Genomic DNA, 25,273 nt, shown 5'->3' with positions numbered 1-25,273 from the left:
ATGCTTTCAAACTGTGATGCTGGAGAAGACTCTTGAGAGACCCTTGGACTGAAGGAGATTGAACCAGTCAATCCTAAGGGAAATCAACCCTGAGTATTCCCTGGAAGGACTGATGCTGAAGTTGAAGCTCCAATACTTTAGCCATCTGATGGGAAGAGACAACTCATTGGAAAAAATCTTGATGCTGGGAAAGATTGAAGGCAAAAGGAGAAGAGGGTGGCAGAGGATGAGATAGTTAGACAGCATCACTGACTCAATGGCCATGGACCTGAGCAAACTCTGGGAGATAGTGAAGGACAGAGAAGCTTGTGGTGCTGTAATTCATGGAGTTACAAAGAGTCAGACATGACTTAGTGATTGAACAATAATAAGGCTTCAGCAGAACATGAGCTAAGAACTTCCAGATGTACAAGCTGGATTTTGAAGAGGCAGAGGAACCAATGATCAAATTGCCAACACTTTTTGGATGATGGAGCAGACAAGGGAGTTCCAGAAAAACATCAACGTCTGCTTCATCAACTATGCTAAAGCCTTTAACTAACTAGGTTGCAAGAAACTGTGGAATATTCTTAAAGAGATAGGAGTATCATACCCCCCTTATCTGTCTCCTGAGAAACCTGTATGAGGGTCAAGAAACTGTAACTGTTAGACCTGGATGTGGAACAGTGGACTGTTTCAAAATTGGGAAAGGAGTACAATATACAAGGATGTATATTGTGGCTCTCCTTGTTTAACTTCTATGTAGAATACATCATGCAAACTGCTGGACTGGATCACTCACAGACTGGAATCAAGATTACTGGCAGAAATATCAACAACCTCGGATAGTCAGATGTTGCACTAATGGCAGAAAGTGAAGAGGAACCAAAGATCCTCTTGATGAAGATAAAAGAGGAGAGTGAAAAAGTTGGATTGAAAATCAACATTTAAAAAACTAAGATCATGGCATCTAGTCCCATCCCTTCATGGCAAATAGAAGGGGAAAAAGTGGAAACGGTGACAGATTTTATTTTCTTATTATCCATAATCACTGTGAATGGTGCCTGCAGCCATGAAATTAAAACACACTTACTCCTTGGAAGGAAAGCTATCAGAAACCTGGACGGCATATTAAAAATCAGAGACATTACTTTGCCACAGAGGTCGGTTGAATCAAAACTGTGGTTTTTCCAATAGTCATGTAAGGATGTGAGAGTTGGTCCTTAAAGAAGGCTTAGCACCAAAGAATTGATGCTTTTGAACTGTGGTATCAGAGAAGACTCTTGAGAGTCCTTTGTACTGAAGTAGATCAAACCAATCATTCCTAAAGAAAATCAACCCTGAATATTCATTGAAGGACTGATGCTGAAGTTGAAGCCCCAATGCTTTGGCCACCTGATGCAAAGAGGTGACTCATTGGAAAAGATCTGATGCTGGGAAAGATTGAAGGTGGGAGGAGAAGGGAGTAACAAAGTATAATCAACTCAATGGACATGAACTTTAGTGAATTTGAGAGATAGAGTAGGACAGAGGAGCCTGGCATTCAAAAAGTTGGACACGACTTAGTGACTGAGGAACAACAGTTTTAAAATATTTTACACTATATCATATTATACACTGCATACTTATAAGCTTACAATATTAGTTTTCTGATAAATGTATCATTATATAATGAATCTATCACTAGTCATGTTTTAGTTAAAACTCTATTTTTATGATATTAATAAATCTTCTTTCTTTTGATTAATGTTTCTGCCTGGTATATCTTTATCTTACTTTACACATTTGGTCTTTCAAAATATATGTCTCAGGTACGTCACTTTTAGGCAGCAAATAGTTCGATTTTATTTTTTTATTTGAATCCATGAGAGCAAGTTTTGTTTTTAAATAGAGTGCTTATTGTAGTTACATCTGTTATGGTTATTGATGTATTATGGCTTCTTTTTTGCATTCTCTGTGTCCCAGTTGTTTTGTTTTGTTTTGTTTTTTCTGTTTTGCCTTCTTATGTATTGAATTATGGTTTAAATTCTCTCACTACATTTTTCTTTTCTCTACTGGTTTGGAAATTTTACATGTGTATTCTGTTATTTGGTATCTTTTCCTACTAGCCTACTCTTCTAATGGAGTCATATATAATTAGTATCTTTATCCTTCTCCAAAGCCATTAAATGGTTCTAAAAATAAGATTATGATTCACATTGTCACATCCTGTTGTTTTGTTTTGTTTTCAAACTTGTTTTCTTCTTGAAATAAATGAGATGTTATTATTGTTTTTTGTGATTAACATTTAACTATATGCAGCTATTTGCCTAACATTTTTTGTGATAAAAAAAACATACAATGTGAATTGCTGCCTTAATCATTTTTAAATATACAATTCAGCCGTGGTAAGTATATACACACTTTGTGAAACATATCTCCAGAACTTTTTCATCTTGCAAAACTGAAACAGCATCTTTAACAGTTTCTCTCCCCTCAGATAGGGTAAGCACCATGTACTTTCTGTTTCTTATGAATCTGACTGACTACTTTATACACCTCATATAAGTAAGTCACACTGTGTTTATTCTTTTGTAGAGGTCTTATTTTACTCTGCATAATGGCCTCAAATCTTATTCATGCTGTAGTGATACTTACCACAGTTCTTGGCCTTCTTCAATCAGGAGAAATCTGCTAGAGGCCAGATAAGTAATTCAGGCAAAGCTTTATGGGTCCCTGTTGCAGCAGAGGTAAGCAAGAACAACAGCTTCCTTTGCTTGCTCATTCCCCAAGTGGACCTGAGCTTGTTACTTACATGGAGTGAAGGTAGGAGTGTCCAGGGGTCAGACCTGAGGAATGGCTCAAGTGGTCTGCCCACCCTTCTGGTGGTGTTGAGTGCAGGGGGCATATGCAGTGCCCTGTTTTTCCTCCAGGCTCTTCAGAAGTGGCAGTTGGGCTTTTTGGTCTCTTTTTATGCTTTGCCCAGAAATTGCCCTAATTGAACTTTTATGCAGTTATTTTGAGTCCTATATTGGTTCTTTGTATTTTGTTGCTCAAGGAGAAATGTGTCCAGGTACAAGCATTTCAGCACTACAGCAGAGTGTCCAGGTTCCAGCCTCTCTCAGTAGCACGCATATTAAGTTCTCAGGGATTGATGGATCATTTGACAGTTTTATTTTTAATTTTTTGAGAAACTTTCATATTGTTTTTGATAGTGGCTGCACTATTTTAGAATCTCTCCAACAGTGCACATGGGGTCCAGTTTCTCCACATCTTCACCAACAGGTATTATTTTCATATCTTTTGATAGTCACCACCCTAGTGGAATGTGAGTCACCATCCTTATGGTTTTGATTTTCATTTCTCTGATGATTGAAAGTGTTATCTTTGTTTATTCACCATTTGTACTTCATCTTTAGAGAAATGCCTGTTCAAGTCTTTTGCCCATTTTTTAAACTGGATTATTTAAATTTTCTTGTTGTGCTGTAGGATTACTTCATATATTGTTTATATGTATTTACCCCATATATATGATTTGTAAATATTATGTCCGTTTCTGTAGTTGCCTTCTGACAATGTTGATTTTTTCCCTTTGCTTCACAAAAGCTTTTTAGTCGATGTAGTACTGGTTATCTATTTTTTGCTTGTTTCCTGTTCTTTGGGAGTCATAACCAGGAAATCATTGTCAAATCCAATTTAATGAAGATTTCCCCCTGTGTTTCCTTCTAGAAGGTTTAGTGTTATGAGTTTTATGTATAGGTCTTTAATCCATTGTCGAGCTAACTTTTGTGTATGGCTTAAGATTTCATTCTCTTACACGTATGTGTGTGTGTGTTAAGTCGCTTCAGTTGTGTCCAACTCTTTGTGACCTTCTGGACTGTATGTAGCCTGCCAGGCTTCTCTGTCCACAGGATTTTCCATGCAAAAATACTGGAGTGGGTTGCCATTTCCTTCTCCACTCTTACACATAAAGATCCATTTTCCCCAACAACATTTGTTGAAGTTTTTACCAAATATTTTTATTAAGTATTCCTTCTCCCATCTCAGACTTCCATCAAATCTCATTTTGTCTAACCTATAGTTTGTATTTTAGATTCGATTTTTTCAGTTTATCTTGTTTTGGTGATATTTTTCCTGCTTGAAATGTGGATTTTAAACAATTATTGTTTAAATCGGGTGGAGAGGGAGGTGGGAGGGGGGATCGGGATGGGGAATACGTGTAACTAATGGCTGATTCATATCAATGTATGACAAAACCCACTGGAAAAAAAACACAAAAAAACTATTATTGTTAATTTACAGTATTATATGTTTCAGAAGTACAACAGTGATTCAGTATTTTTATATATTATAGTGTTAGTCACTCAGTCGAATCTGACTCTTTGCGACCCCATAGACTGTGCCCTGCCAGGCTCTTCTAGAGTTCCATGGGAATCTCCAGGCAAGAATACTGAAGTGGATTGCCATTCCCTTCTACAATTTTTATATATATTTTATCCCATTTAAAAAATTCCACTTGAATTCATGATAATATAATTTCATTAGATATAATTAGCTATATATTCAGCTTAAAAATAAAAATTTGCGGAAATACTTTTTTATTGGAATACAGTTGCTTTACACTGTTGTGTTAGTTCTGCTGCATAACATGAATCAGCCATATGTATATACATACCCCCTCAGTCTTGAGTCTCCGTCCCACCGCCGCCCTCCGTTCGAGGCCCGCGGAGCTCCAGCTGAATTCCCGCGCTGTGCGGTAGCTTCCGGCTGGCGGTCTCTCTTACACAGGGTAGTGTGTGTGTGTCAGTGCTGCCCCGGTTCCTGCGCCTCCGCCTCCCCCCACCGCATCCACGAGCCCGTTCTCCACGTCCGGACTTCCATGCCTGCCCTGCAAATAATACTTCTTAGTGTAGAATCCTGGAAATGCAAATTATCAAAACTGATTTAATGAGTGCAAGAAATTTAATGTTAATAACAATATAAAAATAAGCTAACAAGTTATTCAGAGGGATGCTAATCACTGATGAAATTTTTTCAAATTGTAAAATTTCAGATACTTCTCATATATAATAGAATATATTTATAGAAACAGTGTGTAGCCTTTTCATTTGCTTTACAAAATAAGTAAAATTGTGATAGGCACACTCCATACATCAAGTATGAAAAAATTATGAAATGCTTCACAAACAAATATAAAACACATGGTTGTTATATATATATAAACATAGCAATATTTATATATATATATAAATATAGCAATATATATATATATAATTAGGTCAATCTCTATAGTTTATAAAATTGTAAATGGTTTTATTTAGTAATTTCAGAGTAATTTATTTTTATAAAATCAGTTAGTTCATCAAATAGTAATATCAAAGGGCTTTCCAGGTGGTGCTAGTGGTAAAGAACCTGTCTGCCAACACAGGAGAAATAAGACATGGGTTCAGTCCCTGGGTTGGGAAGATCCCCTGAAGCAGGGCACAGCAACCCACTTCAGTATTCTTACCTAGAGAATCCATGGACAGAGGAGCCTGGCAGGCTACAGTCCAAAGTGCCACAAAGAGTTGGGCATGATTGACGCAACTTAGCATGCAATAATTTCAAAATGGGAAAGAAAAGTTTTTTCCATAATGCTGGTAACACTGGAATTTAATATATATATTTAACAATGAGAAGGTCATTTGGGACTAGAATGTTTTGTTTTTAATACAATAAATAGAAAGACTTAATCTTTATTGAGGTATTTTATGTGCTATGCCAAATTGCTCTAACTATTCATACCTCAGTGAGTTTAGTAAGACAGTAATCTCCAATTTACATGTAAAGAAAATTAAGCTTAAGAAAAGATTGAGTAATCTGCTGAATATTATATAGACTGCATTTGACAGAGCTAATCATTACATTTTTTTACTTATAAAGAATATCAATTTTCCTATTTCAAAAATTAAGGAGAATGAACTAGAAAACAGGTATATAGGTGAACAAATAAAAACAAATATATTAAAATGTAATAGATTTTAGAAAGCAGAAGACTTTACTGTGGGACTAACACACAACTATATATTGTATAGCAGGATATAATTGTCAGTTTTTCCAAAATTAATGTAGCATTTTAAGGTAATTCTAAATAAATCTCCAATAGAATTTTGTTTCATACCCAGACCAAAGTTTTCTAGAATTTATTTACAAAATAAAAGGTATGGAATAACCAAGGCAAGTTGGAAAATAATTAGTGAAAGGAAGTAAATTACACTGTAAGATTGTGGAAAATTGTTTCATATTTCAAATCCTGTGGTAATGTCAAAAATAAGCTTCTGAAATTAACCTTGAAAGCTCAGAATTATGCCTCTGGGAATAGATTTGTAATTTACATATTTAAAGAGATGATTCCTCAAAGAAATTGGGAAAAGAATTTTTCAATAAATGTTGCTGTTATTATTCAGTTGCTCAGTAATGTCCAACTCTTTGGGACCCCATGGACTGCAGCATAGCAGACTTCTTGACTTTCACTATCCCCTAGAGTTTGCTCAGACTCAAGTCCATTTAGTTGGTGATGCCATCCAACCATTTCATCCTCTGTTACCTCCTTCTCCCTCTGCCTTCATCCTTTCCCTGCATAGGGTCTTTGCTGATGAGTCAGCTCTTCACATCAGGTGGCCAAAGTAATGGAGCTTCTGCTTCAGCATCAGTCCTTCCAATGAATATTCAGGACTGATTTCCTTTAGGTTTGATCTCCTTGCTGTCCAAGGGCCTCTCAAGAGTCTCCTTCAGCACCACAGTTTGAAAGCATCTTCTTTGGCGGTCAGCCTTCTTTATGGTCCAGCTCTCAAATCCGTATGTGACTACTGGACTATACATGCCTTTGTCAGCAAAGTGATGTCTCTGATTTTTAATATACTGTCTAGGTTTCTCATAGCTTTTCTTCCAAGGAAAAAGTGTCTTTTAATTTCTTGGCTGCAGTCACCATCTGCAGTGATTTTGGAGCCTGAGAAAATAAAGTCTGTCACTGTTTCCATTGTTTCTCCATTTATTTGCCATGAAGTGATGGAACTGAATGCCATGATCTTATTTTTTCTAATGCTTTTTTAAGTCTGATTTTTCACTCTCCTCTTTTGCCTTCTTCAAGAAGCTGTTTAGTTCCTCTTTATTTTCTGCCATAATGGTGGTGGCATCTGCATACCTGAGGTTATTGATATTTCTCCTGACAATCTTGATTCCAGCTTGAGCTTCATCCAGCCTGGCATTTCGCATGATCTATTCTGCATAAATGTTAAAAGGCAGGGTGACAATATGCAGCCTTGATGTATTCCTTTCCCAGTTTGGAACCAGTCGGTTGTTCCATGTCTGGTTCTTTTTTTTTTTTTTTCCCCCATATCTGGTTCTAACTACTGCTTCTTGACCTCCATGCTGGTTTCTCAGGAGGCAATTAATGTGGCCTGGTATTCCCATCTCTTTAAGGATTTTTCACAGTTTGTTGTGACCCCCACAATCAAAGGCTTTACTGTAGTCAATTAAGCAGAAATAGATGTTTTTCTGGGATTCTCTTGCTTTTTTCATGATCCAACAGATATTGGCAATTTGATCTCTTGTTCTCTGCCTTTTCTAAATCCAGCTTGAACATCTATCTGGAAGTTCTCGTTTCACATACTTTGAAGCCTAGCTTCAAGGATTTTGAGCATAACCTTCCTAGCATGTGAAATGAGTGCAATTGTGCAGTAATTTGAACATTCTTTGGCATTGCCCTTCTTTGGGATTGAAATTTCAATAAATAATTTTAATATGTAATAAAATAATTTTTTAAAAAAAACAAACATTTTATACTGCATATTTTTTCTCAAGAAAGCATAAGTGACTTGTTTTTTATTTTGAAAAAGATGTCTTGAGTACATAATTGAAATAAGAAATGTAAAATATTTTGAGCTATTTACATCAACTAAATCTTTGACAAAACTGAAAACATACATATTAAAATCAAAATGAAGAATATTATAGAACAAATGGATGAGAGAATATTAATCCTACACATATATGAGGAGCTATTATAAATTAATAAATATCTATACTATGTTAGAAAATGGCTAAGAGTGTAGAATATTTATTGAAGTATCAGGATAAATAGATATTTAATCAATGTATTAAACTGTTTACTGTCATTCTTTATCAAAGTAATGCTGTTTGAGCCAAAAATGATATGTTGTATTTTGTTTATCACGTTTTCAAAGAAGAGATAGAATTACAATATCAAATGATTGTACGAGTACCCAATTTCTAGAACTAAACATTGAAATAACCTTTCTGAAGAACTTTAGTAACCTGTATCACATTTTGCAAAATATGCCTCCACTTTATCCTAGAAATTTATCATACAGCAATTATCTGGTTATGTGCAATTACAGCTACTTATAACAATGAAAGATTGAAAGCAAAATAAAATTTGAAAGCCAAAAGAGAGCACTGATTGAGTTTCTAAGGACTAAATGTTCTATTTTACAAAATCATACATAATGGCCAATGTAAAAGCGAAATGTTTATTTGGTAATTTCTTTATCAAGTTATTTTATGAGGAAGGAATAATACGTGGTATAAATTAGAAGACTGTCACTAAATTTATCTCTCTGAAGATGAACAAGAGTTGTTATTTTAAAATATTTTGACACCATTATTACAGACATTAGTTTTTTTTTTTAAATTGCATTTCCTGGAATTAAAGGGTTATATTTTCAAATTATTGGTAAATTTAAAAACAGGTTAAAAATTATGGGCATGAAAAGACCTAATTTTTTTTTATTTTAAATTTACTTATTTTTTAAATGAAGGATAATCACTTTACAGAATTTTGTTGGTTTTTGTCAACATCAACATGAATCAGTCATAAGTATACATATGTCTCCTCCCTCTTCAACCTCCTTCCCACCTCCCTCCCCATCCCACCCTCTAGGTTGTTACAGAGCCTCAGTTTAGTTCCCTGAGGCATACAGCAAATTCCCATTGGATATCTATTTTGAATACGGTAATGTAAATGTCCATGTTACTGTCCTCATGCATCCCATCTCTCCTTTCTCCCCCTACTGTGTCCATAAATCCATTCCCTATGTCTGTGTCTCCTTTGCTGCCCTGCAAATAATTTCATAGTACCATCTTTCTAGATTCTGTATAATAGGCTCTAAGTTCATCCACCTCATTAGAACTGACCTAAGCGCATTCCTTTTTTTTTGTCTGAGTAATATTCCATTGCATATATGTACCACAGCTTCTTTAACCATTCATCTGTCAATGGATATCTGATTGTTTCCATGCCCTAGCTATTGTGAATAGTGCTGCAATGAACATTGGGGTACAAGTGTCTTTTTCAACTTTGGTTACCTTGGGGTATATGCCTATTAGTGGGATTGCTGGATCATATGGTGGTTTTAGTCCTAGGTTTTTAAGGAATCACCATACTGTCTTCCACAGTGGCTGTATCAATTTACATTTCCACCAACAGTGCAAGAGTGCTTCCTTTTCTCCACACCCTCTCCAGCATTTAATGTTTGTAGATGTTTTGATGATGGCCATTCTGACAGGTGTGAGGCAATATCTGATTTTAGTTTTGATTTGCACTTCTCTAATAATGAGCAATGTTGAGCATCTTTTCATGTGTTTGTTAGCCACCTGTATGTCTTCTTTGGAGAAATGTATGTTTAGGTCTTTTCCCCACTTTTTGATTGGGTTGTTTGTTTTTCAGGTAGTGACTTGTATGAGCTACTTGTATATTTTGGAAATTAATCTTTTGTCAGTTGTTTCATTTGCTGTTATTTTCTCCCATTCTGAGGGTTGTCTTTTCTTCTTTTTCTTCTTCTTCTTCTTCTTCTTTTTTTTTTTTTTGGTTTCCTTTGCTGTGCAAAAGCCTTTAAGTTTGCTTAGGTTTCATTTGTTTATATTTGTTTTTATTCCAGTTACTCTAGGAGGTGGGTCAGAGAGGATCTTGCTGTGATTTATGTCATAGAGTGTTCCACCTATATTTTCCTCTAAGAGTTTTATACTTTCTGGTCTTTAAAATCTTTGGCCCAGTTTGAGTTTATCTTTGTGAATGATTTTAGAAAATGTTCTAATTTCATTCTTTTACATGTTGCTATACAGTTTTCCCAGCACCACTTATTGCAGAGGCTATCTTTGTCCTGTTGTATATTTTTGCTACCTTTTTCAAAAATAATGTACCTATGTGTGTGTGGGTTTATCTCTGGGCTTTCTATCTTGTTCATTGGTATTTATTTCTGGGATTTTTTTGCCAGTACCATACTGTCTTGATGACTGTAGCTTTGTTATATTGTCTGAAGTCAAGAAAGTTGATTCCTCCAGCTAAATTCTTCTTTCTCAAGATTGCTTTGACTATTTGGGGTCTTTTGTGTTTCCATACAGATTGTGATTTTTTTTGTTCTAGTTCTGTGAAAAATGCCATTGATAATTTGATAGGGATTGCTTTGAATCTGTAGATTGCATTTGGTAGCATTTTTACAGTATTGATACTTCCAACCCAGGAATATGGAATATCTCTCCATCTGTTTGTGTCATCTTTGATTTAGTTCATCAGTTTCTTATAGTTTTCTGTATACAGTTTAAAAATATCAACTTTTAAATTATATATATTAGAGATAAAATTATAGAAGAGTATTACTGACACAATGCTTATTTCTCCCTGTTGGGTTTATAGATAGGTTTTTATTTCTTCTTCTTTTCATTTATGCAATAAATACATATTATTATATCCAGGGGAAATATTTTTATATAGGAATTTTGTTACACAACAATGTGAATAATGTACTTAATGCCACAGAACTGTATACTTAAATGAGTTAAAATGCTAAGTTTTATGTTTATTTTCCATAGTTTAATAAGATTGCTGATGTACATGTATGTCTTGCTAAGACTGAGCCTCCTGAGGTACGATGTGTGTGTGTGCATACTCAGTCATGTCTGACTGAGTAGCCTGCTAGGCTCCTCTGTACAAGGAATTTCCCAGCCAAGAATACTGGAGTGGGTTGCCATTTCCTCCTCCAGGGATCTACCCACATCTCCTGTACTGGCAGGCAGATTCTTTACCACTAGTGCCACCGGGATAGCCCCTGAGAAGTTCCTATCCAATCTCAGACTCTTCTTGATGCTGTACGGCAAATACTGGAGGTAGCTCAGAATGTGCCTCTGGGAGCATAGTTATACTGAGCTGACAGAAGCACACACCATTGGTTCTTTCATCCCTTAGAACTGATTGACCTTTCAACAAGGGTATATTGCTTTTGTCTTAACTAGAGTTAATTTTTTTTTCTTTCCCTGTGTAGCCCATTTAAAACCTATCATTTGACTTATTTTGCAGAACTTTCTCTTTACAGAATCTGATGATTTACACATATGTGGTCAATTTGCAATATAAATTTTATATTGCCAAAGGCTAATGCTTAAATTTAGCAATTACTATATATAGAAAAAATATTTGATTTTATTAAAGTAAATACAGCTTCTGGCTTGTGAAAGAAATCTTTGCCATCAAGAATCTTATAAACATAGAGCAAGAAAAAGGCCTAGTAACTTAATAGGCAAACTAAAATCTAACTGAGGAAAGCAAGACTCAACTTGTCATGGATTTGCAGAGATAGAACTTAGATCTTGTTGGGAGATCCAGACACGACTGAAGAGAGGATATTATTTAATTCAGAGTTTGAGAGTTTTGAAGAGTTTCCAGAAATAGGAAAGGGGGAAGCAGAATCCCAAGTAGAATCATGTATACCTTGAATAAAGGAATATTGAAATCAGGGTACTTTGTCAGGACAGAGTAGCAAGAGTCAGGGGTAAGTGGAACGGAGATTCTATGAGATAGTGAAAGTGAGGTAGCAAAGGTAGATTATGACCTAGAATCTTTGAGCCCAGACTTAGAAATTTTAAGGATGGATGTAAACGCCAGTGCCAGCACCATGATGGGAACTCAACTTTACTGGGATTAAAATGATCATAGAGTGCAGGATGAATTGCAAAAGAGCACAGCTGAAAAACCAAGCATATCTTATGAAGCTGTTGATTAATTCAAAGAAGCTTGGAAAGCACTGATAGTGATAAAGAAGTGGAAGAATATTTTCAAGTGCACTGCAGGGTGTCTATAGAAACTGGCAACTGATAAGATACAGGGATGGAGTGGGGATTAAGGAAAGGCAGGTATAATAAATGGTCCGATGAACAGCTGGTGATGACAAATCAAAATGTCAAAATATATATACTATCATATATATTTAAGCAAAAAATTATTTTCATAGCCTAATCCAGTTCCCAGTTTTCACCTATCATATAACGAATCCCTGATGGAATTAGCATCTGCCTGAATTATACAACTAGTCTGTTGTAAAACAGGGGCTTAAACCAAGGCCTCAAGTTCTCCTATCTGTTCTTCTTTGGATTTTAGATTAAGAATCCCTTACTTTAACATGTAGAGTTTCCTGTGAAACTTTAAAATTAACATTTTTATGTCTTCCAGCATAATTGTATTGGGTAAATTGGATTAATATTTTTATTTATTTCCTAACTGTTTCCTAATTTTTTATTTATTTACTGTTTGGTTAAATTCTGGGAGTTGGTGATGGACAGGGAGGCCTGGCGTGCTGCAGTCCATGGGGTCACAGAGTTGTACATGACTGAGCGACTGAACTGAACTGAACTGTTTAGGATTTATATTGTGAGAGATGCTCAAATATGTACCATGAAAATAATAATCTGTGAGAATCTTAAAAATGTATTTAGATTACCTTAGTGTTTTTCTACACATTATTTAATTGAATTTTTCTGATTTAATTCTGCTCAGATCAGTCTTATATGATGATCTCCATTTTATAGCAAGAATTCACTCAAACTCAGCAAGTTTAAGTAAACCAGCAAAATGAAAACCTAGAATTTGAACCTCAGCTTTATGAATCCCAGTTGCAAACAACTTTTAGTGTAAAAATAAGTGCAAATTTTACCTTTAGCATGATACAGTTCAGCTCTGAACAAAACCTTAATTATCAATTATTTCAGGATTTGGCTAATCTTTCTAGAGAGTACATACAGTCAAAAATGATATTTTTGCTTTTGCCAGCTATACAGTTTGTTGAAATACTTAATTCTACTATTATATAAAAGCAGTCATAGAGAATGTGTAAAGGAATGTGTACAACAAAACTTTCTTTACAAAAACTGGCTGCAAGCTGGATTTGGCCCATGGGTATAGTTTACTGGTTTTGCCCTTTGTCTCACATCTGAGAAGAAAACAGTTATCTCCCTAGAGAGTTTATTAGACTTGTCCAAGCTGCTTTTGGATGGAGCCCAGAAATCAATTTTATTTTACTGCTTTGATTCTAATGTTTCTTTCTAAAGAACTATTTAATAATAGTCTAATTGACAAGATTTCTATAGTCCTGAAGATGGGGAGCATCCTCGGCACTATAAAGTATAAATCTTTTTTTTTGATTGATCTTTTTATGGTGCTTATGAAATTGGTTTAGGTAGTCGATAATATCTTAATTGTGCTGACAACAGTTCACTTATTATATCTTTCTCTAGAGACTTTCAGACATCTGGTCCCTTGACTGTTGATCCGCCTTTCTTCAAGACAGTTCACTCTCTAGGACTGTAAAACAAAGTCTTAATAAGCAAACTCCACAGCAGTTGAATCCATTTAACTTTGTAGAATAGCAACTAAGACTCCAAATAGATCACAGGAAATCTTAGAGTTGTCCCCTGTATTTCCCTCAATCCCATGTTCCATGGGACCTATGATTAATTATAAATTGATAAATGGTAACTAGATACTTTACATAAGGAATAAAACATATATGTAATTGTGCTAGGTAGTTTTTATTTCATCATTGTTTGGAAAAAAATGCAGCATATTTATATAAAATAGCATAATATAAAACACTCAAATACTTTTCAAGTGTTTTTGATTTGCAATTCAAGTATGGCTTCTGCTAGTAACCATAGTCAAAGGCCAGTGTTTGACTTCTGCATCAGAACCCTAGATTTGATTTTAGAAAACTTGCCATTATTACATTTTCTGCTTCTAAAGAACTCTGTGTTTTACATTTAAGTAGGCTAGTTTTGTTTCTTCACAGTACTTGGAGTTTAATATAGAAGATCAAAAACAAGATAGGAAACTGTTCTGTTTAGAGTTAGTCCCCCTTCCAATTGTGTGTGTGTGTGTGTTGCAGGCTTCAAAAATTAACTATCATAAGCAACCCAACCACACTGTTTCAATTTTGAGTAAATTCTGATCATACACATCGCTCCAATTTAGCTGATTTTTCCCTCACCAAGGAGGAAGTTGAAACTCTTTGCATGCCATTATAAAACTCTCCTTTATATCCCAGAGGGAAGCCACAAATGAACCTTGAGGTCTACCATTTGTATCTATATTCTAGTTTTCCATCTCTGTTATAATGAACAAGTTCTCATTCGTTATAGTTGAAACCTGCTCCTTGTTATAGGGATAATACAAATGCAGAATGAAACTTCATATCAGAAAGTGGTATTATTCTACATTTGTAGCAAACTTAAATACAAAGTTCAGGGGGAAAACCATAAATTATTTTCCAGTTAAATCCTAAGAATAACCTAATGTTGAATTAGTATTCAGAGTTGGAAGAGCAAACATATTACAACCACACTTCAGGAAAATAGTTCAGAAAATATGCATTTTATTAATCAGTTCTTGAGAATTATTGAAAAAAAAGTGAAAAAAAGTCTTTTGTTCTTTGATATTTAGGAAATTCTTGTAAATATTCTTTTAGAATATTTGGAATGATAACATCAGATGGAAAAAAACAAGGGAAAAGAAAAACTAACTAAAATAGAAACAAATAAATGAAAAGTTTTATTAAACCAAACCAAATTATGCCATGCCTACTCTGTTGCATTTAAATAGCATCATATCTCTATTTTCACATCCTTGATAGATTTTGCCACTGGTAATCAGGAAAGTACATGTACAAAAAAACTGATAAATGTTTAATTTAATGATAAAATGTCAATACCACTGTAAAGTGCAATTGATTTTCATTATAGTTAGACAAATTCTTACTTTCTACCACTGTGAAACAATTATTTATATTGGCAATTAAAACCAACTGTGACATACAATTTCATCAATAATCTTTGAGGTGCTAAGATATAAAATCTCTCTCTCTTTAGTTGCTAAGTCATGTCCGACTCTTGCAACCCCATGGACTATATATAGCCTGCCAGGCTTTTCTGTCCATGGGATTCTCCAGGCAACAATACTGTAATGGATTGCCATTTCCTTCTCCAAAGATATAAAATGCCATGAAAAATATTTATGTTTATGTTCTTTCTTTATTCTCAGTTCAGTTCAGTTGCTCAGTCATGTCTGACTCTTTGTGACCCCATTGACTGAAGCACATCAGGCTTCCCTGTCCATCACCAACTCCCAGAGCTTGCTCAAAATCATGTCCATCAAGTCGGTGATGCCATCCAATTTTCTAACCTTCTTATTGTCCCCTTCACCTCCTGCCTTCAATCTTTCCAAGCATCAGTTCAGTCAGTTCAGTTCAGTTTGGTTCAGCCACTCAGTCATGTCTGACTCTTTGCAACCCCATGGACTGCAGCATGCCATGCCTCCCTGTCTATCACCAACTCCCAGAGCTTGCTCAAACTCACGTCCCTCAAGTCAGTGATGCCATCCAACCATCTCATCCTCCATTGTTACCTCCCCCTCCTGCCTTCAATCTTTCCCAGCATTAGGGTTTTTTCCAAGGAGTCAGTTCTTCACATCAGGTGGCCAAAGTATGGGAATTTCAGCTTCAGCATCAGTCCTTCCATTGAGTATTCAGGAATGATTTCCTTTAGGACTGACTGGTATGATCTCCTTGCAGTCCAAGGAACTCTCAAGAGTCTTCCCCAACAGCACAGTTCAAAAGCATCAATTCTTTAGCACTCAGCTTTCTTTATAGTCCAACTCTCACATCCATACATAAGTACGGGAAAAATCATAGCATTGACTGGACAGACCTTTGTTGACAAAGTAATGTCTCTGCTTTTTAATATGCTGTCTAGGTTAGTAATAGCTTTTCTTCCAAGCGCAAAGCATCTTTTCACTTCATGGCTGCAGTTACCATCTGCAGTGATTTTGGAGTCCCAAAAATAATGTCTGTCACTGTTTCCATTGTTTCCCTATCTATTTGCCATGAAGTGATGGGACCAGATGCCATGATCTTAGTTTTCTGAATGTTGAGTTTTCAGCCTACTTTCTCTCTCCCATCTTTCACTTTCATCGAGGCTTTTTAGTTCCTCTTCACTTCTGCCATAAAGGTGGTGTCATATGCATATCTGAGGTTACTGGTATTTCTCCCGGCAATCTTGATTCCAGTTTGTGCTTCATCCAGCCCAGCATTTTGCATGATGTACTCTGCATACAATTTAAATACGCAGGTGAAAATATACAGCCTTGACGTACTCCTTTTCCTATTTGGAACCAGTCTGTTGTTTCATGTCCAGTTCTAATTGTTGCTTCTTAACCTGAATACAGATTTCTCAGGAGGTAGGTAAGGTGGTCTGGTACTCCCATCACTTTAAGAATTTTACACAGTTTGTTGTGATCCACACAGTCAAAGGCTTTGACGTAGTCAATAAAGCCGAAGTAGATGTTTTTCTGGAACTCTGTTGCTGTTTCGATGATCCAACAGATGCTGGCAATTTGATTTCTGGTTCCTCTGCCTTTCTTAAATCCATCTTGAACATCTAGAAGTTCATTGTTCGCATACTGTTGAAGCCTGGTTTGGATAATTTTGAGCATTACTTTGCTAGCATGTGAGATGGGTGAAATTGTGTGGTAGTTTGAACATTTTTGGCATTACCTTTCTTTGGGATTGGAATGAACATTGACCTTTTCCATTCCTGTGGCCATTGCTGAGTTTTCCTAATTTACTGGCATATTGAGTGCAGCACTTTCACAACATCATCTTTTAGGATTTGAAATAGCTCAACTGGAATTCCATCACCTCCACTAGCTTTGTTCGTAGTGATATTTCATGAAGCCCACTTGACTTCACATTCCAGGATGTCTGGCTCTAGGTGAGTGATCACACCATCATGATTATCTGGGTCATGAAGATCTTTTTTGTACAATTCTTCTGTGTATTCTTGCCACCTTTTCTTAATATCTTCTGCTTCTGTTAGGTCCATACATTTTCTGTCCTTTATTGTGCCCATCTTTTAATGAAACATTCCTTTTCTTGAAGAGATCTCTAGTCTTTCCCAGTCTATTGTTTCCCTCTATTTCTTTCGATTGATCAGTGAGGAAGGCTTTTTTTCTCTCTCCTTGTTTTCCTTTGGAATTCTGCATTCAAATGGGTATATATTTCCTTTTCTCCTTTGCCTTTAGTTTCTCTTTTCTCAGCTATTTATAAGGCCTCCTCATGTAAGTAGTAAGGTTTTCCCTACTTTCTTTAATTTAATTACAAGACCAGGAGCTGACCGTGGTTCAGATCATGAACTCCTTATTGCAAAATTCAGACTTAAATTGAAGAAAGTATGGGAAACCACTACACCATTCAAGCATGACCTTAATTAAATCCCAGGATCAGAGTCTTTTTTAATGAGTGAGTCCTTCCAATGAATATCAGGACTGATCTCCTTTAGGATTGACTGATTGGATCCCCTTGCAGTCCAAGAGACTCTCAAGAGTCTTCTCCAACACCACAGTTCAGAACATCAATTCTCTGGCTCTCAACTTTCTTTGTGGTCCAACTCTCCTACCAATGTAGGTACATTCATACATGACTACTGGAAAAACCATAGCTTTGACTAGATGTACCTTTGACAGCTAGTTAATGTCTGTTTTTTTAATATGCTGTCTAGGTTTGTCATACCTTTTCTTCCAAGGAGCAAATGTCTTTCAATTTCATGGCTGCAGTCACCATCTGCAGTGATTTTGGAGGCCAAGAAAATAAAGGCTCTCACTGTTTCCATCTTCATTATAGGAAGAAGTAAATTAGTTGAGGATTGCTTGAAACAGTTTGTACTTACCTTTCTGTTAAATAGTGTGCTCAAAAAGAAGTATATGCTTTCTAACACAAGAATGGTAGTACTTTTAACAAATATGAATTCAAATCTCATTATTTTTTTCATTTGCTTAAGAGTCTTCTTATATTCAGATTTTATATTGTCACAAAAACATTCTGCTTATGTAGTTAGAAACTATACTTTTATATTAGAAATATTTCAAACATTCATAATTTTTTACTTTTAGCCAAAGTCCATTTTGATTTCTAGAGTAAAAAACACATTCACTATACACCCTAAGCATCTTAGATATTATTAGCAGAATAGACTTAGAATGAGTTTTTCAATGAAAAAAGTATTGTTCACGTAAATTTTACCTCATCAGATATATGCATTTCTTATGTTAGTTTTCCTCTACTTTTTGGTGTAATCAACTGAAAAAACTGTTAATTATCTGAAAAGTAAAGTCTCCTTATAAAGCAGTAAGAGAACTGTCTTTCCTTGAGTTATCCTTGAATTATCTTGAAAAGTTACATTTCAAAACAAAGTACAAAATAAAATGTCATGTACAAGGTCTTCTAACTTAAAAGGTCTTTGAATATATATTCTTGAATTTAGAGAAGCATAGTGACATCTGTCTTTGATTATAGTTATATGGAGAATTTTAATTCTAAAGCTGTATTTAAAACATTTCAAGTACACAATGATATTATATTCCTGGAATATGGCACATGGTGGTTATTTTAACATAATTGTAGATGTCTGAAATAAATTATTAAAAGACAGTCATAACAAAATCAGAACTTTTCATAGTCATGTTTATCTAAGAAAATTCAAAATAAAATGTTTGAATAAAGATTTCTCATCTCACAATTGTTCAATTTAACTTTACAGAAGCTTTGGTTTAATTGCTGAAATGTTTATTTATTGGCATTGTGCTTCTAAATTGTTAGACATTAAATTGGGAAAATGAGTTGGGTTTTTTTTTATGTTTTATTAAAGAAAAAATATTAGGTACTAATATAGGAAGAAAAAAAGAATTTGCTATTAGTCTATTTTCACAGTAGATCTGGGTTCCTAGCCATATGAAATTGTAATCATTTAATCTGTGTATTTGTTTTTCCACTTTGCAGATTGTTTTAAATTTTACTACAATGGACCTATACAAAAGTAGTTTGTGCTGGTATGATTATATTGAAGTAAGAGATGGGTACTGGAGGAAGTCACCTCTCCTTGGTAAGAGTTTTTGTTTTGTTTTTTTTTTTTTGCTTTTTACATGTCTATATATAGTCTGTCTTATCCAGAGACAGTTCTTTCAAGAGTCACCTTAGGGTTTAAGGTACATGAGACCAGTATTTTAATTTTTATTATACTTTTTAAAATCATAGCAAAAATACTTACATATAGACAACAGATTAATTTAAACCAGCTTCAATGATGAGATGGTGCTTGGATCTGAACATGATGATTTAGAATAGCTTATAGTGAATACTCATCACATATTCTATATTTTTAATTTTAAAATCAAAGTTCTAATGGGTAAACCAGATGAATTGTGTGTTTGTGTGTATATGTGTATATGTTTTGTTTTTCTTTCTTTGCTAAGGCAGTAGAGCATGGGGTGTTAGGTACACATTCAGCTGCTGGCTTCCTGCACCAAATATATTGGTTCTTACTGTAGACATCACAGTTTTGCCTCTCACATTTTTGTGGCTTAGAAGGTGTGTGTATAGTTTGTGTCATAAATTGTAGCTCAAATTCAGTGCATATCAAAGCATCCTACCAACCTTTAACCACAGACCACACATTAGCTTACATGAGGCACTTTCTGTTGCCCTCTGTTTCAGTTTAAGGTGAAAACTGCTGTGAGCATGTGTCTACTCTATTGATTTTTTTTTTTAATTGTAACTTTCTCTTCTATTTTTAGAAGTGACTTTGCTCAGTTTTTAAGTGCCTACAGATCTTTTCTTCTTAACATCTAAAACCTGCTGAATGGACACATTTGTATTAAAAGTGACAGCAACCTTAGTAAATTCAAGAGATCTATAGAAATGCTTAAAACTCAGGAAACATAAAGATTTTAACTAATTCAATGTCAGGTTGAGGAAAACATTGTCTTGAAGAACAATTAGTTTCTTAGCCTTGTAGTTGCTGTTGCTCTTCAGTTGCAAAGTCTTCTCTGACTCTCTGATCCCACTGCCAGGCTCCTCTGTCCATGGGATTTCCGGGGCAAGAATACTGGAGTGGGTTACCATTTCCTTCTGCAGGAGGTCTTCCCAATCCAGGGATTGAACTCGTGTCACCTGCATGGGCAAAAGTGGATTCTTTACCACTGGGCCACCTGGGAAACCCCAGTTTCTTAGCCTAGATGAAGCTGTTTGTAACATATTGATATGTATGTGTGTTCCTAATAAAACATTTTATTGAATTCATATTGAAAAATCAAATCTAAAGCTAAATACTGAGAACAGTTTTTTACAGCACCATCAGCATTACGTACTGCAGGGTATAATAGCCTAGCACACTGGTTCAGTCTGACCACAGTGTTCATATGGAAAGCTTTCCCCACTGTTTCTCTGAGACCTCAGAGTGTAGCCATCACACTGGCAGCCCCAGAGTCACTTGTGTGTTAGAAACAGAAATGCAGGTTCTACTCCATACCTTCTGAAACAGACTGTATTTAACAGACACCCTGGCAATTCATGTGAATTACAGCTTTTTCTCTTTTAGTCAGCTTGCTATCTTCCAGCTTCCTTTATTCAGAATTGAAATAAAATTGAAGTACAGTTGATTTACAGTATTGTATTCGTTTCACGTGTATAGCAAAGTGATTCATACACACACACACACACACACACACACACACTAAGTCGCTTCAGTCGTGTCTGACTCTTTGTGACCCCATGGACTGCAGCCCACCAGGCTCCTCTGTCCCTGGGATTTTCCAGGCAAGAATACTGGAGTGGGTTGCCATTTCCTCCTCCAGGGGATCTTCCCGACCCAGGGATCGAACCCATATCTCCTGAAGTTCCTGTATTGGAGGCAGACTCTTAACCACTGAGCCACCAGGGAATGCAAAGCCAATATCTATCTATCTACACACACACACACATATATTCTTTTTACAGATTATGTTCCATTATGAGTTATTGCAAAGTATTGAATATAGTTCCCTGTGCTATACAGTAAATCTTTGTTTTTTATTTATATTATAATAGTGCGTATCTATTAACCTCATGGGCTTCCCCAGTAGCTCAGTGGTAAAAAACCTGCCTGCAATGCAGGAGTCACAGGAGACCTGGGTTTGATACCTGGATGGCAACCCACTCCAGTATTCTCGCCTGGAGAATTTCCATGGTCAGAGGAGCCTGGCAGGCTACAGTCCATATGGTCACAAAGAGTCGGACACAACTGAAGCAATTTAGCATGCACCCACATCTGTTAATCTCATACTCCTAATTTATCCTTCTCCCCCTCCCTTTTCTATACATTACAGTATTAGAGACATTGCTCTCTTTTACATGACCCTAAGTTTTTAATACATGCCCCTAATACCATTTAGGAAGACATTTTTTTTTTACCTGTTAGCTGTTAGTATAAATGTGTTTTGATTTTTTTCATATACTAAAACTATGTATGAAATCATTAGCAAGGGTACACAAAAATGAATGACAATGTATTATTATTTGTAGAATTATTTCATGTGTATTATCATATTTAACTTTTTGCCATCAAAATGAAATCTTTGAGCACAAGAGCAAACATACAGTAAGCAATGAATATTTGCAGAGGGCAGAGGGAGGGAAGAAGGAATGACAGTTATTACTATAGTCATTCAGTATTATGCTTGCCTATGGGTACACAATCAGAAAAATATCAAAACTCATACTCAAGTCTTCTAATACTGTTTGCCATTCTACTACACTACGTGCTATAGCTTTATAGATGAGATGGGATGTATGTAGTAGCATAAGATCCTTAGACAGCCTGTAGGTTTCTATGACAAATTGCCACTCAACTTGGTTAAACAAAGAACTACACTTGAGCTGTCACTTCCAAACTAATGACCAGACTGACATTTAAAGTAGTTTTTCAGGATCACTTGAGGTTTTTTCTCTTCTCTGTGGAATAACATTCCCTACCTTGGTGTATCGTGTGTCCTTTTACAAATAGATGTTTTGAGCTAGCTGTTTCCTAATTCTACAGATAGTGGTAGTGGTATCAGTCATTTAATCTAAGGGTGATATGTTCCAATATTCTATAAGTAAATAAGAAGAGATAGTTTTACTTATATACTTTTATTAAGTAAATATTAAGTATTAATAGCTATGGCTGTAGTTACTAGGCATGGTGATAGGAACCAAATCTGGTTTATGAATGTAATTTGTAGCTAGTATGAAAACCAGTTAGAATATAAAGTCATATTCAGAAGTCTCTCTTTGTTCTTTTCTCTCTTTTAGGTAGATTCTGTGGGGACAAATTGCCTGAAGTTCTTAGCTCTACAGAAAGCAGAATGTGGATTGAGTTTCGCAGCAGCAGCAATTGGGTAGGAAAGGGCTTTGCAGCAGTCTATGAAGGCAAGTCACTTTGAGTTTAGAGATGGCTTTTCCTTAGACCTCTTTAAAAAAATGTACTTTCAATTTCATTTGAATAGTATTGTAATTGTATTTTAATTATGCAGTTTTTAATTATTCAATTTTCTAAATTGCATTATGATGTCCATGGGATGATTTTAATAAAAATAGTAAGTTTAATTGCAAAAACAACTGTTTTCTGGTACCAGTAATGTGGTAATATATAAATGTTCTCATCAGGGTTGTGTGGGGAAAAATAACTCATTAGAGATGTGTGGAAAACAGCAATCAAATGGCACAGGATTCTTAAACTTTGATTGTTTTTTCAGAATAATATTAAAATATTTTGAAGAAATTGCCAGTTTTCTTTGTCTGTATTTTGTCTGTATTTTCTACCTGTGTTGCGGAAATGTCCTGTTAAAGGAAACTGCACAGAAAATAATTGTGCACATTTCTGGAGATTGCTTTGTCTACATGAGAGAGTCAGCATTCAAGAAGAATTTACCAGCTGCTTTGTTCTGTATGTCTTTAAAAGAGTAAACTGGCATTGTGCTTCCTGGCTTTAAAAACAGTTTCCTTCTTGATCATGGGTGGAGATGACCCTTTTTGCTCCTGCCTCTGCCAGCACAGAAATTTAGGCAGTTTATAAGACAGAAGTTTGTGCTTCTTTTAGGCTTTTAAGAGGACAGGAGCTGTGGCCTGGGTGGAGCCACAGATGTTGCAGGAGCGGCGTGCTCGCACCAGGGGCCCAGGGAGCGCTGTGGCGCTTCTCCCCTGAAAGGCTCTTCCACTGACTGAGGTCAAAGCCCCAAAGCAGCGGTTCAGGGGATCACAGAGCGAACTCACATGGAATAAATTTTAAAATCTCAGACGGTTTTTAAAGTCTAACAAAGAGGCTTGTTTTTGTAAAGGTGTGAATAAACAGTGGTTAAAAATTCTCATATTCCTTTGCTGACTGTCATCTAATATTTATAGCTAAGTGGCTAGTTTTGTTTTGTTTTTTTTTTTAACCAATGAAATACTTGGTTGATAAAAGTATTGGCAACCAGCCAACCTTGATTTTTACAACCTGGTTCAGCTACAGTCACTGAACTAAAATGCTATCTTAGAAGAAAATGGAAATGAAATGGCATGTCTAGATTTATCTATTTATGTTTGCTTTCCTCAGCTATCTGTGGAGGTGAGATACATAAAAATGAGGGACAGATCCAGTCTCCTAATTATCCTGATGACTACAGGCCAATGAAAGAGTGCGTGTGGAGAATAGCAGTGTCAGAAGACTGCTCCGTCGGCCTGACCTTTCAGGCCTTTGAGGTAAGGTCCTTCAGGCGGCCTCTGTGGGGCACAGCCTCCCTGAGTGACACTGCATTTAAGTGAGAGAACTGTGGGATCAGTGAAGGAGCAAAAGATCGCCTATAAAATGCAACATCAAGAGCAAGATAACTTTTTAACTTTTTTTTTCCTTTGTTCCTCTCATTGCAGACATTTTCAAGAAGATTAAAGTGAGCTTATATTATCTGTGCTTTTTGAATTAAAAATGTTTGGAGTACTGACAATAGTTTCTTTTGGCTTGTTTCACAAGAATGCTTGAAGAGTCCATAAAAAAAAAAAAAAAAAAAAACTTTTAGTTTTCCTCTAAACTAAGAGGCTAAAGGTAGCTCATCTTTTTTGTTGTCTTTAGGGGAAAAATTCATTTTTCACCTTTTTTATTATTATGTAGAAAATTGTTTATATCAAAAATAGGAATTTAAATAGTCTTAGGAGATTTTGACTTTATCAAAAATATTTAGTGGGGAAGAGATCAGCACCAAAATTGCATTATTAGATGAGGACAGAATAAACCAAAGGCCAGTCAGAATCCTAGAGCAAAATCTGCATCCAAAACCACTGTGCTAGCTAATGAGTCATTTTTGTGTGACGGTGAGAGTTGAGTAAGGGGTGAGAAGCTGAGAGACATGAGAATTTGTTTGGAACTCCTGAGCATGCTTAAATTATAGAATCAGGCTAGAAATTGAAAGCCCAAAGCAGAGTAGGTAGGAATGATGAGGTCTTGGCAGTAGGTCCAGGAAGAGATCAAGATGCCATTATTGGAGATTATTTCTTTACTAATTAGAGGTTCTACTTACTGTTTGAGTAATCAGAAGTCTGCCAAGAACCCCACTTACTGTCAAGATATACTTGCCACTGAATTGGTGATGTGAGGTGTCTCAGTCCCCAAAGCAGGAACCCCAGGGGAGTACAGGGTTTACTCAAAAACCCAGAGAATGTCTTTCCCTCACCTGTAATCTCTGTAACATATGTTTTGGTTCTTCTCTACCCCTTTGCTTGTACCTTTAGTTTTTAGCATATTTCTTTTTAATCATGAAAAAATTCTCTTTTCTCCTTTGATCAAGATGTTGATGCCCCTGACCACTTGCATTTTTGGAAGACTTGGTTCTGAGATTATTTGATTCACATTTAAATTTTAAATTTATATTGGATTGAAGACATTATTGAAATAGATTACTTTGTTGTAAAGAGTACTAAAATTGTTTAGGATTCACCCACTTTTTAGAGTGAAACAACTGGTTCACTGAAAAATTATCTAATGACCCCCTTAGATATGACCCCATATTTTGTGCTATTGAAAACATTGAGACCTGTTTTCCAACAATACTTCAGTGTTTTATAAAATTCTATTACAAAAGTGATGTTAGCAAATACATTCATTTGATGCATCTAAA

At 35.6% G+C, this 25,273-nt stretch overlaps 1 protein-coding gene across 3 annotated transcripts in view; it reads left to right on the top strand.

Annotated features, from left to right (window-relative positions):
• The window catches only part of TLL1 (tolloid like 1), a 284,429-nt gene that overhangs the window by 197,821 nt on the left and 61,335 nt on the right, over nucleotides 1-25,273 (top strand). For all 3 annotated transcript variants that reach the window (XM_065904757.1, XM_065904756.1, XM_065904758.1), the window contains exons 10-12: nucleotides 19,110-19,212; nucleotides 22,437-22,553; nucleotides 23,719-23,864. In XM_065904757.1, coding sequence (XP_065760829.1) covers nucleotides 19,110-19,212; nucleotides 22,437-22,553; nucleotides 23,719-23,864 — 366 coding nt within the window. The remainder of the gene's footprint in view (nucleotides 1-19,109; nucleotides 19,213-22,436; nucleotides 22,554-23,718; nucleotides 23,865-25,273) is intronic.

Source organism: Muntiacus reevesi, chromosome 13 (assembly GCF_963930625.1).
Source record: "Muntiacus reevesi chromosome 13, mMunRee1.1, whole genome shotgun sequence".
Classification (NCBI taxonomy): Eukaryota; Metazoa; Chordata; class Mammalia; order Artiodactyla; family Cervidae; genus Muntiacus; species Muntiacus reevesi.
Note: the sequence above shows the minus strand (reverse complement) of the source record. Positions and strands in the feature narration are given on the sequence as shown.